Here is a 13,964-nt window from a genome sequence, read left to right as displayed (position 1 = left end):
AAATTACTTTTTTTCCAAAACTTATTTAAATAACATAATCATTCTGGTTTTCAATATTAGTCTGAGGTAGTTTGTTTTCAAAATGTCTAATTCTTTATAGAAATGGACTGGTTTTGTTGAAAACACATTGTGGCAAGGAATGTACACCCGTCTCTAATCAGGAACACTTGAGAATGAGGCTTACATTTTAAAACATATTTTAAATTGCACTCATTGCTAGAGATGGAAGTGGTGATATATCTTTATGCTTCTTGTTGTAGAAATTCCCTTGGAGGCTAATCGACCTCACAATAACCTCTCCTGCCCAACAAAGTCATTTTAGACTAAATTTATTATGCAACTCTCTATGTCTGACATTTACGCACATAGCCAAGTCTTGTGATGATCAGTAGTGCATTGAACTAGTATGTCCTAGAAATGAAGATGAACTTCTTGTTTATGACTTCTGAAGAAGGCTCTGCTCATCCCTGTGGATTGTTGTGTAGTACTCAATATTTTTAGGATTTTACTTTTTTCATCTGTTATATGGGAATTTATTTTCAGGGCTGGATCCTTGCCTAATTAAATGGTAATGTTTACAACGTCTGCAATAGAACTATACTAAAGTACTTCAGCAGTGGATCATCATTTTCTCCTTTACATCTATGTTCTGATAAACACATAGATGTAGACATAGAGGAAACATGGAACATGGAGGAAAAAATGTGGAAGGAAGAATAGATTTCAGAAACAGCAGGTTGCAATACTATTTGTATACGTAAACCCCATACATTTACAAATTATGTTGACAAGGATAAAGGAAAACCCATCTCCTTTAGAAAGTGTCCATCTCCATACTCAGGAAGCTGAATGATTTTCCCTTTGCTGATTTTTCCTGTTCCAGAGAGCCATTGGCTATAGTGCAAAGTCTTTCATCCCGCTGGCAGATCATTTCGTTCTGGAGAAAGTCCCACTGCATTCACATAGGCAAAACTGCAACTGCTTTTTTACTGTAACCCTCTTTTACAGTGAAAAAAATAAAGAAAAAGCCCAATCTCACTGAGTCCAGCCCTTTCATATACAGTTCTCAAATCCTTCCTAAGCAGGCAACAGGATATCCCAAAACATTCATTTTCCTCCCCATAGTGAACTTAGTTTCTTCCCCAGATCAGGTTTACAATGACTTGGTCCCAAGTAAGTGCAGAGTAATATCACCTCTGTCCCTTTCCTATTTCTCCTGTCCAAATCCTAGGTGACTGCCATGCCCTAACCGTTCCACTGGCCAAAATAAAAGCCCTTCCCTGAATGCAAGCAGTGGCACACGACAAATTAGATTCATTGTCAACAGTATTATTTTATATATGTAGAGAATAAACATCTGTCTTCTTCATGCCCAAATCCTGACTATTCTTACCCCTGAAAGATGTAACCTCTTGTGCAGCCTGAGCTCACAACCTCTACTTAATGTTGGAACAGAAAGGCTTTGGCTTAACAGGTTTCCCTTGAAGTACATTTAGTAGGAGCAGTTCTGGCTGTCGAAATATAAACTGGAAGGGGTAACTGAGTGCAACCAAGCAATTTTGAAACTTCCTCTAAATGGCTGTCCCCCATCTGAGCGAGTAGATACCTACACCTTTAGAAACTGGACTTTAAAGAAGCTAAGATTTTTCCTTCTCTTACAAATTTAGTTTTTAAAGTGGCTGCTAAAGTAATCCTAAATCCTGCTTTTAAAATTTGTTTTCAATATAATAGGTGGGTGGGTAGAATTTTGATTCTTTTGTATACATGGTCTGCTTGTGTATTTCATACCATGTTTTTGAAATACAACCTGCTTTCATCCTAGAGCAGAAATACTTTTGTCAGAAACAACACATATATTATTAACTTCCTTGAATTTTAGTATCTGCAATATCTTTTTTTTTTTCCCCAGTGACCAGGTATTTGAAATTGGAATACTGGATATTTTTGGATTTGAAGAATTTCAGAAGAATACTTTTGAACAGGTAAGTGCCTATGTTTTACTGAATTTACTGTAACTGTTAATGTTAATTCTTCTATTAAGGTTTTGGATTTTAGCCAAAACAAGCATTTTGATCAGAATATAAATGTACATGGAGGAGAAAATTTGATCTTAAAATATTTTTTTCCCATCTGCCTATATGGGTGTGAATTAAAACCTGGGCTTTGTACAGTTACTCATAATTTTAAAAGAATCTAGTAACCAGCTACCATAAAGATTTGGAAGGGGGGTAGTGCCAACACCAAAAGACAAGCTGAGGAAAATAGGTAGCGTTGTCCATTTTCATGGTTGTGGAAGGGGTACTTCAACTAGGTCAGTGAGTAGAAGGACAGTACACTGGATTCAAAGAAAGATCAAAAGGCCTTCAGATGCCTTGGCAAAAAACAGAAGGAAAATGCTATATTATGTTAAGTGCCATTACTGGCAGATCCACCTCTGTGAGACTTTACAACACGTGACTTTTTAAAAAATTGAATTATGTCCACGGAAAATAAATTAAACTTTAGCTCATTTAATGCTTAAAAATCCGTTTAAATATCAAACATTTTTTAAAAAATTATGGAATTGTTTGCCCGCCTTCAATATATAGTCTCTGAACACCAAAGCTCTTGTGAATTATGTATTTCAGGAAGCATTAGCAACTCTGCACAACATGCTGAAAGAGATGTCTAAGTTATTGTTCAGTTGTTCATTCTGTAATGCAGCAGAAGAAAATCAAAGCACAGAGTAGAAAATCAAAGCATAGAAAAGAATAGAGATCGCATCAGCAACAACAAAGGACCTGCTATTGTTTGAAATCAGGATTTGCCCCTTCATTCTAAGCAATCTATTGTTTTATGGCTCAACTTTCTCTTTCTAGTGAAATAGAAGTCGTAGAGCCACATTAGTTCAGTTTGCGTAGTTTACATGGCTACCCGATTTCGAAACATTTGAAAGCACAAACAGGGTGAGCTTCCTCTACCTTCCAAAGAGCATGTAAGAATGAAATAAAACATATTCCAGTTCCCCTCTCACAAAACTCTGTTTGCTCTTATAGTTCTACCTCTCTTGAAAGTTTGCTGGATTAAGGACTTTTGACGTGTGCCAATATTCACAGTCATTTACTCAGTGTGAATATGTACTTTTAGGGAAAATACCAAGTGAAAAATAAAAAACATTTTAACAGCCTGAATATATGCAAAAACAACTCCATAAAACCCACTAATGAATAAGGATAAAGTATATTATACATATTAAATGCATCTCAAAAGGGAGAGGTGCATCTTGGGACTTACTGGCTATTTTCCTTGGACTCTGTTCTGCATTGGTTTTTGTCATGAAACTTATATAAGTTCTGCAACTGACATCATGAAATACCATGAATTCCAGTTTCTGGGGTAAGTAATTTTCTGCTTAGTGACTGCAGAGGATGCTTGAAGAGAAAATATGAGACTTAAAAATTAGTAAAAAGTAATTTATTTTATGTTTTCTGCATAGCAAACATGATAATTTCAAAGTCAACTTTGCATTTTCACTTTATTTTTTCTGAATAAATATATCTCAAGAGACACTTACCATCCCTCCACCTGGCCTGAATGCATTTTGTTGAGTAATATTGAGTAATACTTGGAGTCATTACCTCAGAAACTACTGAACTGCATTCCTGAAAAGATAGAATAGAGGTGAGGGAATTACAGAGTTCATTCTTATATGGACTCTGTAATATGATTAACGCATCTGATTCCTGAAGCGATAGGGTGCAGTGTCAATGAAGAAAAGAAGCTTGTGGCTCCACGTGGCACAATGTAATCATGCAGACATACCCAAAACAGCCTGCACTCAAAAGCTCGAGCTGTCTAGCAGTCTAGCCTAGTTCAGTATCCTGCCTGGGCTCATTAACCCTGATGACAAACAGGCTTATTAGCCCAGATAGGGTCCTCATGCAAAACATTGCATCATGTCTGCAAACATGCCCAGTGTCAAGGCCTGTGAATGCAGAACATTAACATTAAATGTTACAGCCAAACAGTGGAGGAGCTGTAAAAATTTCTTTTTCATCACATTTAGATTAACATATATTAAAATGGCATTGCAGAAGTAATTTGGGGAAAATGAACCTTTTGTTTCAAATCAGTGTAAGACAAGGCGTTCTTTGTGATACCTGTTTGCCTGCTTTCTTAAAAAAAATACAACGCTCTTCAAGAATGATTAAAACCTCCTGATTGTCCCAACCTGTGGACATTCCAAGCAGCTGCATGAATCTTTCTGGTGCTTCAAACCAGGTCAGCTGATAGACTGTTTAATACCATAATTATGAGAGCAATATGGTACTAAATCACATGCAATTTAAGCAATTCATTTTAATAGACTGTGTTTGAAGGCAGTTCAGGAAAAGAGAGCTGGATAAACCAGGTAGAACAACTTGTTCACTCTGGTGAGTGTGTTGGAATGACAAACCATTAGAGGATTGAAATGTCAAAGGCAAACAAAGAATTGGTCTAGGAATGATTCATGAGCAACGCATAGGACAATAGATGTCAAAGAACTAGAAAAGTAAGGTTAATTATGTCTACACCAAGAATCTGGTAACTTCTGCAGGCGAGATGATGTGACTGACAGCTTGCAAGGAGAAAAGTTTTATAGACGATTACAAAGAAGAACGCATGAGAAGTTAAAAACAGTATTAATTAAGGGTTCAGTTTTCCTTGTACTTGGTGAGCATTGGTAAGCCATCATTTTATAAAGCATATGTGTGGTACACTGTATTTCTGATCACAAAAATAGGAGATGTAATTCTAAAATAACCATTATTAAGTGCATGGAATAAGCGATAGTGAGTGGAGTTGTGATTTTTGGTATGAAATCTAAAAGCTGCAAGACAGGGGACAGTGTTTTTAGAAGCCACAGTCTGAGGGTGTCATTGCTTAATAAAGACTGAAAGCTTCTGAATTACCAGGACTCAGTGAGTTACTGCTCATCAACTGAGCTATGGTAAATGACTACAGTACACTTTTAGCTCACCCCAATTACAATTTACAGTCACTTCCTAGCAGTGATCATTAGCTTGGGAACAGCATTTTCCTAGAGCAGCTGCATACCTGCTGTGCCAGAACAGCTTTGTATACAGCCATACTGGAAAATGGTCAGAAGTGAGCACAGATTTGCCTGTTCTATTTATGCAGAAATGGCCTTCATTTTGTGATCATCTCAGGAAATATGAGTGCTCTACCAAAAATAACAATGGCAGTTTTCAATGTTAGTTTTCAGTGTTTTCTTAGGTTTCCTTGTTTGAGAGGAACTGTATTTATTTAAAGCTAGGTTAGATCTTATTCACGGTTCCCTCACAGCACAACCTCAAATAGTGCAGTCAAGGAATGCTGATATTTGTTTAAACCTTTATGCTGCTGTCTTTGATCACAAGAGCATGCAACACCAACAGAAAGAATTCACAGCAAATGTACATAACAAGCAATAAGGAGGAGGGAAGGCTGATAAAGTTGCCTGTATCATTTTCCCCTAACAGTTTCTAAGAAAACTCTATTACAGCAGAAGAACCAGGCCTTAGAGTAGCAAGAACAGCTTTTCTTCTCCCTGCAGAAAGTCAGGTCTTTCTAAAGAAATGGAGGTCTGTAGTTGTTGAAGCGTCATAAAGAGCAATAATACAGATAAACAAAATGGACTCTTGTAGTCTTTTCTCTCTGATGTCTAATTCAAGTTGTAAACTGAAAAAATATTTAGCTCTTTCCTGGTATTTTGCCTCTGTAGAATTCTTAAGTTTTGCAGAAGAAAGTATATAGGTATCCTCCTTTTTATAGGAAATATAAGTGGTTTATCAGAATTACCACTGCAGACTGTGGAAACAGTCAAGTATCACTTGACTCCCATTCATCTCTATATCCATTAAAGTATGTGCAGCATTATCTGTGTGATGCAGTGGAGCGCTGGGAGAGGGATGGCTCCCGTGGCAGCTCTGTGCAGCACATCTCTTGTGATGGGAGCCCGCTGGCTTGGAAAGCACAGGGCATTGACCCACTCAGGACTTCACTTCAGAGTCACTATGGTGAAGCAAAAATGCTTGTACAACCCAGCTGTGTTCACAGGAATTTTCGCCTATGTTTATTATTAGGTGTGATAGGTTTTAACTTCTCAGTGTGTTATTTCTTCAGTTAACTCTGCTGAGACTTCATTTAATTTTGTCATGTGAACTTTCCTAGCCAAAAAAAACAGCCATAACAGAATATTTTTCAAATTGTATTGCCTCAGCCATGAGACCATTTCTAACTATCCAAATGTAAGCTCGTGTTGCTTATTTTGATATGAATAGATAAAAGTTACATGACTTAACTTTTCTATCATCATTGCAGTCTCAATAATAGCAGATGGGAGGTCACGCACTCAAGGTTTTGCACTTGGACAGTCTGAAGGAACACTCCAATATTTTATTTTGGGCAGAAGAAATCAGCCTCCTTTGGTTTTGCCTGTCCAGAGCATAGACAGATGGTCTTGCTTGTCTCTGTACTAGCTTGTGGAATAGGTGGCTGCTGGTGCACACTGAGCTCTGATACAACTAACGGAGTGACTTGAATGCAGAACCTCCCACTGCTGTTCCCAGTGCTGTGGCATTCCTTATTCCCCATAGGATGAGGAGCAGTGCTTTACTATCTTAATTCACCCTTTAACAAGGAAAAAATATGTGATATTTCAAAGCAGGGTTTTGCTAGCCTCTGTGCACAGGAAGGTTTTAATATCTTTGTTGTGCAGCCATGAGAGCCAGCTGATCCTTGGCATGAGGGAGCTGAGCACCAGGAGCACCCCAAGGCAGGCCATGCCCTCCCTGACAGGCACCATCCCACAGGGCCTGAGCATGGTGGGCAGACAGGGCTGGTAACGGCACCCACCAGCAGCCCTGACACAGAAGCAGCGAGCCAAGGCTGGGCTCCTGTCAGGAGCAGCTGGAGACGGGGCTGGAAACTGGCACTGCCATGGTGTCACCTGGGACTGGGCCCATGGGCAGGCTGTGGGTGGCATCCCAGGGAAAGCCGAGTGGGGCTGTAAAAGCCTATTCCTGTCCTCAGGGGCCTGGCAATCCTGTGTTTTAATTTGTTCCTCAACCCAGTTCCTGTGGATCTTACATTCTGCATGGCTTTTGTCATGGTCTACCCCTGTTCCCTCTCAGCCTCCGAGGTTTTTTTCAGTCTGCACACATTTTTTTCCATTTGCACAGGACATTATTGTCTGTCCAGTGTTCCAGTCAGCCACTAGAACACCACTGTTTGACTCAGTTTGAAAGTTGGCTTATCATGTACCTGACATTAAAATGTTTATTTTCTTCCTTATTCTTTTACAGTAGACACTTCATGACCAAAAATAAAATCATTTTCTAACACTGAAATTCCCACCTAGATCCAGTTTGTGGTTGACTGGTGAAAAGTTGCACAAGGACATTTATTAACTGATTTCTTACTTTTCCCCAGCAGCACCCTTTTTTGTCCTACAGTACTTGGTGGCTGGCCAGAAGTATGAGTGAAAAAATAATTTGGAATTATTTCAGTATCTTTAGTTCCAAGTTCTTTCGAGGAAAGACTGTTGTTACCACGTTTGTTTGCTTGTTTGTTTAATACTCTTATAAAGTATTATAAAAGGCGGCGGACTATTCTACTTTGTATTTAAATTGTGCCCTTTTTGGAGGGGCTTTTCAGACCTTCCTTTGTGGAAGGTTTTTTGGTTGACAGCTACCCATAATAAAATTTTAATAGAGCACTGTGTTCTGTTTTCCTTTATTTGAGGAACACAGATCAGCTAATGGCAACTGACCCCAGAGACGACATGAATTCCCAGTGAAAAAAAGTTCCTCTGACTGTGTTTGAATTTCTGTTGGAGCTGCATGGAAAACAAGAAATCTGTATTAGATCCTATTGCCCCTAAAAGGCAAAGGAAGAAATGTAATGATTTCTGGTTTTGTCATACGTTCATTAAAAATATTCTGATTGGTACACCACATTAAAAAAAGAGGTTGTGGAAATGTTTGGGTAGCAGATACAAGGAGGAACAGTGATCCAGATACTTCTGAGAAATAAGTGATTATCAGCCTTAGGTTTAAAAATATTTTCTGAGTCCAACATCAGTAAGCAGAAGATGATTCTGCCTTCCACTGTCTTAGAATTACATTTCTGGGAAGTGCTAGACCACACCCTTGCAAATTAAACTTGGCATTGTAGCTGCATCATCTTGGCCAATACCGTACAGCTTGATAGATGTGGTCATATGCCAGCTGTAAGCTTTACTCCACACTCTGAATACGCGTCCCCTGAGAGACGTAATGCTTCTGCATGACCAAAGGATGCAAATGAGATTTCCAAAGGGTGTTTACATCCACCATTCCCTCACTGATTGACAGTCGCCAAGTTTTCTTTTCACAGAATCCCTTTTTTTTGTCTATGCCTTTTCAAATAACTATTTGAAACAAACTAAAGTGAAGAGCAGGAAAATTTCTTTAGTCTTAGGTGCTTTTCCATCTTCAGAGCACAGTACAATTTTGGTTTCCTACCTAAATTTGAATTTGGAGTATACTTAATAGTAGTAACTGGTCAAATGTAGTAAAGAAAAGAGAGCCCAAGCTAACACTGTCTAACATGATGAATACTTACTGCTTTTACCGAATGCCACTATATTATTTTCCAAATTCTACAATGTGGTTGATGCTTCAGGTTGTTTGTTTAAATACTTGAACAGGAAATTGTTGTGGTTTTTTTTTTTTTCTTCTAATAATATTCTAGAAGTACTTTGTAGTGAACACTTGGACAAATAGATGGTGTATTTGTTTTCATTGAGACATGATAATGAGTTAAAATTAGAAAGGAAGACAGGAGGATTTCTTACAGAAGAGACATACAGTGGAGCCAATAAGAGGCATGCAAAGAACAGTTTAACAGTGTTTAATGACAAAAAGAACCATAGGTAATGTTGACTAATGCTGCAAGGTAAACAAAATATACTATGCTTAAAGTTATCCCCACATTTGTTTCAGGTAAAAATTTCATTGTGCTTCCTTTTATTAGTAGTACATTTCCATGTAATTTTCATGGGCGCAATTAAATACGTGTTTTAAAAAATGCAGTTTTCCAAAATGTTCATATCTTTTGACAGGAAATATGTTGTTGTTTTATATAATACTTAATATGACATGGAGCAAAAGAAGTTGGGTTAGCAAATCTGGTTTAGTTAATTTTCATCTGATTTCTATATTTCAGCTGTTTTAATTATTATGTCAATCTTTTAATTTGAACCATTAATTTTATTTCCTTTTCCCAGCATGTTGTATAAAACACTGAAATGGAGAAAGATATGATTAGAATGTCTTGGTTTTCAGCAGCGCCTGGCTGCTCTCCTGGTTCTCATTCTGCAGAGCTGTTACTCACAGCCACTGCTAGAGAGAGCAGCTTTGGAGCAGCTTACAGTTTGTATAAGCACCTGAGCTTGCTTTCTGATCTGGTTTGCAGAACCTTACTGCCATTATGGCAAATCTGCCATCCTGAATGATGGTATTGCTTATATTACTAAAAAGGACACCAATGTATGCCATAATATACTGATCAGTAGAATTTATAAATGGGTGGTTTTTTTCTTTAACAGTACAGCGTGTTATATATGAACATTTTAACAAAATACTATGCCTTTTGCTTTTGGTAGTTAAAAATCAATGTTATTTATCAGATATTTTTAAGATATGACTAAGACTTTCCCTTTGTCATGGTTTAACCCCAGCCAGCAACTGATCCCCACGCAGCTGCTCACCCACTCCCCCCTGGTGGGAGGGGGGAGAGAATTGGCAAAGTAAAAATGAGAAAACTCATGGGTTGAGATAAGAACAGTTTAATCATTGAAATAAAATAAAATAGTAGTAATAATAGAATATAGAAAACAAGTGATGCACGATACAATTGCTCACCACGCACAGATCGATGCCCAGACAGTCCCTGAGCAGCGGCCCCTCGGCCAGCTTTCCCCTAGTTAATATACTGAGCATGACGGCACATGGTATGGAACATCCCTTTGGCCAGTCGGGGTCAGCTGTCCTGGCTGTGCCCCCTCCAGCTTCTTGTGCACCCCCAGCCTTCTCAGTCGGTAGAGCATGAGAAGCTGAAAACCCCTTCATTTAGTGTAAGAACTACTTAGCAACAACGGAAACATCAGTGTGTTATCAAGATTTTTCTCATACTAAATCCAAAGCACAGCACTGAACCAGCTACTACGAAGAAAATTAACTCTACCCCAGCCAAAACCAGGACACACTTCAGCTTGAAATATGTAGTTTAATAATTTTGCTGCACAGTCAGTTCCTCAAGTACTTTTATAGTTTTTATGTATTTTAGGAGATTGGCACATGATAAAAAGTAAACTCAAGTTTATAGTGATTTTGTCAACTTTTCTCATAGTAAAATGTACCTGTGTAAAGTTAAAAGACATGGTTCTCTAAACAACTCATTTGCAAATAAAGATATAGAGAGCATGCATAATTTTAAGGTTTTATGCATCCCCTGAAATATATGCTTGTAATGTTACGTCTGCCTTCTAAAATAATGTTAAGAAGCTTCTGAAAAGATTTTCTAATAAGTATTAGAAATTGAAAAGTGATCAGTAAAGCATACTTTGCCTGCCACAAAGTTAAAAAAGCCTTTTCCGTAAAACAAGTGGATAATGTAAGTCAATTGTATACTCTCATTGTTAATAAAATGAGATAACAATCTGAATCTTTAGAAATCCTGCTTTTAAAAAACAGTGGTTTTATTCAAGGATGTCTTTTGTCTGTACTATCATGCATTGCTAAAGACAATGACAGCCATTTGGTTATAAAATGGGGGGTTTGTTTTATTTCTTTCTGGTTTTCATACTGGTCTATTTCATTGTATAGCAAGTGCAAGTCAAATATATTAGCATGAGGTGTTAATGGAAAATTCAGGCAGCTATTACACATTACTTGGGTTCTTTTTCCTCATCTGAATGTTAAGCCATGTACTTTTAGGATTGATCTAAGTATTTCATATTTTTTAATATGACTTGTTGGTGGAATTGCATTTACACACTTTATTCATGGCAGATATAGTTTATGGCCAAAACAAATATGTGATTAGTTTAGTCTGAAAAGAAACTGCATGCATGCATTCTCTGCATCACTCCTTGTATAAAGAGTTCTTCCATCCTTCTAGGAGTTTCTGCTTTCTTAATTTCTTAGTGATAGTGTAGCATTGGAGGAGATTTTAGAATTTTATGCTAAAATTTCCACTTTAGTATAAATAAAACAATTAAAACATTTATTCCAGTTATTAAATATTTGGGTTTTTTTCAGATTATAAGGTTTGAATAAAATACGAAAGGTTCCAAAAAAACCTGATACAACTCCCACCTGTTTTTAATCGAAAATCAGATTCCTGTTAAACTATTTATTTTGCAAAAGTGGCACTCCACCTCTTATAAGGCAATCAAATAAAATATTTGAGAGGTTTTTATATTATTTATCTCTGTAAAATTTGAACTTTTCTACTGAAGACCATTTTCTTGCCAAGCTTCCCTTAGAATATTAATAGAACGGAGAGAAGCATCTAGTAAAATGCCTCTAGGCATTTTATAACATATATTTGGGCAAAACACAGTGAGTTCTTCAGAGACTGCTTCAGACTTCAGTGGCATGTGGAAGCAGAGGTTGAATGTCTTTGTTAATGTTGAACTAACTGCAGAGTCAGGATCCTAACCAAATATGTAGTTATTTTTTCTAAAAGCACATTGCATCTATGCAGTCTTCTTGAATGTAAACTGCAGAAGAATATTAAGTGTACCTATTTAAACATAGAGTTACCCCACTTTGATCAATAGAATTAGTGTAAACTTGCACTATATTTGATAATGCTGGTATTTGATAATTTTTATGTGGAATTCACAATGAACTGTGCAGGCAGAAAACTGTTTATTCCCAATTTAATACTAATAGCTGTTAAAATGTAAATTTCCCCAGGGTCTTGCTAATCTTTGGTCTGCTGAGAGATAACATATTGTGGATTGATGTTTCATCAAATTCAATATTAGACATGCAGTAAAACCTACACTGATGAATTATCCAGTAGACTTCTAATATTCATTTTTTCTTCATTTTACAATAGCTGTGTGTCAACATGACCAATGAGAAGATACACCAGTACATCAATGAAGTGCTTTTCCTACAAGAGCAAGCAGAATGTGTACAAGAGGGAGTTGCCATGGAAACGGTGTATTCTCCTGGTAACCATACTGCAGCCTTGGATTTTTTCTTTCAGGTGGTTTTCAGATCCATTTTACACCTTATATATTTATACACAGCCTCTGCATGTTAGACTAATACAAACTTCTGCCTGCGTTTTCTGATTTATTAATCTGTAGAGGAGGTTATGGCTCCAAAGAGACCATAGAGAGGGCTGTCATAACTGCCCTCATAGCTCGAGGGCTAACAGAGCTTTCTAATAGTCCAGGGTTGAAGAAGACATAACAGAAACTCCTGGCTTGTACTGATTCACATGTAGCATCTGTGTATCATGCCATGTTGTTGATGCAGCTGCAGGACTGACAAGTCCCTGTTGTAAGCCTGAGAGTTTCTTCTGTGCCTGAAGCTAATTTCTGGAGTATAACTTCTAAGAAGGAAGTAGCCTAATCGGTTTTCGAAAAGATCATCAATAGTTAAAATTTTTGGCAACTGAAATATTATTCGCTACATTTCTTGCAGAATTATCTGATGTGCATAGCCTTGAAAACTTACCAGAATATTTTAACCATTCTTTCCTTTTCTTTGAGGTGATATATATTTCTGTTACTAAATTAAAAGCTATGTTACTTTAAAAAGAACAACTGAAATTCTGTTAACCTGTATAAAATGAGAAAAATCTATTTTTCGTTTCAGAAACCATCAGGCTTTTTGTCAATGCTGGATGAAGAAAGCCAATCTATTTGGTCAGTGGAACAGAGTCTTTCGAAACGCATTCAGGCTTACCTGGATACGTCAGACACAAATACAGTGTATTCTTCCACAAAAGATGGAAATGGTAACCTTGCCCCAAAGGATCAGGGCTCCACCTTCACTGTTATGCATTATGCTGGGAGGGTAAGTTGTTGGCTACACACTGTTAATGAAAAAGAGTAAACAAAAACTTCTGCGTGGCTTTGCCAACTCCTGGCTATTAACAATCTACTTTTTAGTGATGAATTTTCAGAGGACAGCTTAGAATCTCAATGCAATATCTAGTGTATAAAACCTGTAGTCCATATCATATTGTGCAGAATTTGGGCTACCTAATTCTGTCTCCTAAACTGTATCTTAATTGTAAGCACTTTATGAAGAAGGGGGTGATTCAGATACCTCAGCATAAATATTTAATGCCATTTTAGTTGGCCATCACTTTTCTTTCAGATGTTATTCCAGAACAGTATAGGTTCCCTGAAGATCCTGTGCTGTATATGTAGATATCTTGGATACCAACATGAATCTGGTAAAAAAAAAAAACCAAACCTACATTTTTTGTTAGCAGTGATAATCAAAATAATTCTTATTTCCTTTTTATCTTCAAAATCTCAGAACATGCTAAGTGTCTCTAAATATGGCTGTAAAACTGGATGAATGTTTTGCACTTCCCCTCCTGCAACATTCACAGGAAAAGCATAACGAATTCTGTTAAATAGGCCTCTTGCCCTTTTCTTTCCAATACTCCCTCATTTTCACAGTCTCCACAACCACCCGCAACCCAAAGCAAGCAAAAGAGGTATGTGTTTAAAGGGATAATAATTTTTTTTAGCTAATCTGACAGATTGGCCCTCACTGTAATTAATCTGACGTGCTGCCGCTTCTCTCTGTCCAAAGCATGGTATTTGAAATGAGCTAATGAATGTAGATTGTATGGGCACCATACAATGGGGGCTCTTAGTTACCACTTTTCCAAAATTTCCACTAAAATCAGGTGAAAGCATA

At 37.3% G+C, this 13,964-nt stretch overlaps 1 protein-coding gene across 4 annotated transcripts in view; it reads left to right on the top strand.

The window, feature by feature from the left end:
* MYO16 (myosin XVI) overlaps positions 1–13,964 on the top strand; it is a 418,633-nt gene that overhangs the window by 299,298 nt on the left and 105,371 nt on the right. For all 4 annotated transcript variants that reach the window (XM_064440435.1, XM_064440442.1, XM_064440450.1 and 1 more), the window contains exons 21-23: positions 1,910–1,982; positions 12,133–12,285; positions 12,903–13,103. In XM_064440435.1, the coding sequence (XP_064296505.1) occupies positions 1,910–1,982; positions 12,133–12,285; positions 12,903–13,103 (427 nt within the window). The remainder of the gene's footprint in view (positions 1–1,909; positions 1,983–12,132; positions 12,286–12,902; positions 13,104–13,964) is intronic.

Source organism: Phalacrocorax carbo, chromosome 1, assembly GCF_963921805.1.
Source record: "Phalacrocorax carbo chromosome 1, bPhaCar2.1, whole genome shotgun sequence".
Taxonomy (NCBI): Eukaryota; Metazoa; Chordata; class Aves; order Suliformes; family Phalacrocoracidae; genus Phalacrocorax; species Phalacrocorax carbo.
The sequence above is the reverse complement of the archived record's forward strand: the minus strand, read 5'-3'. Positions and strand labels throughout refer to the sequence as shown.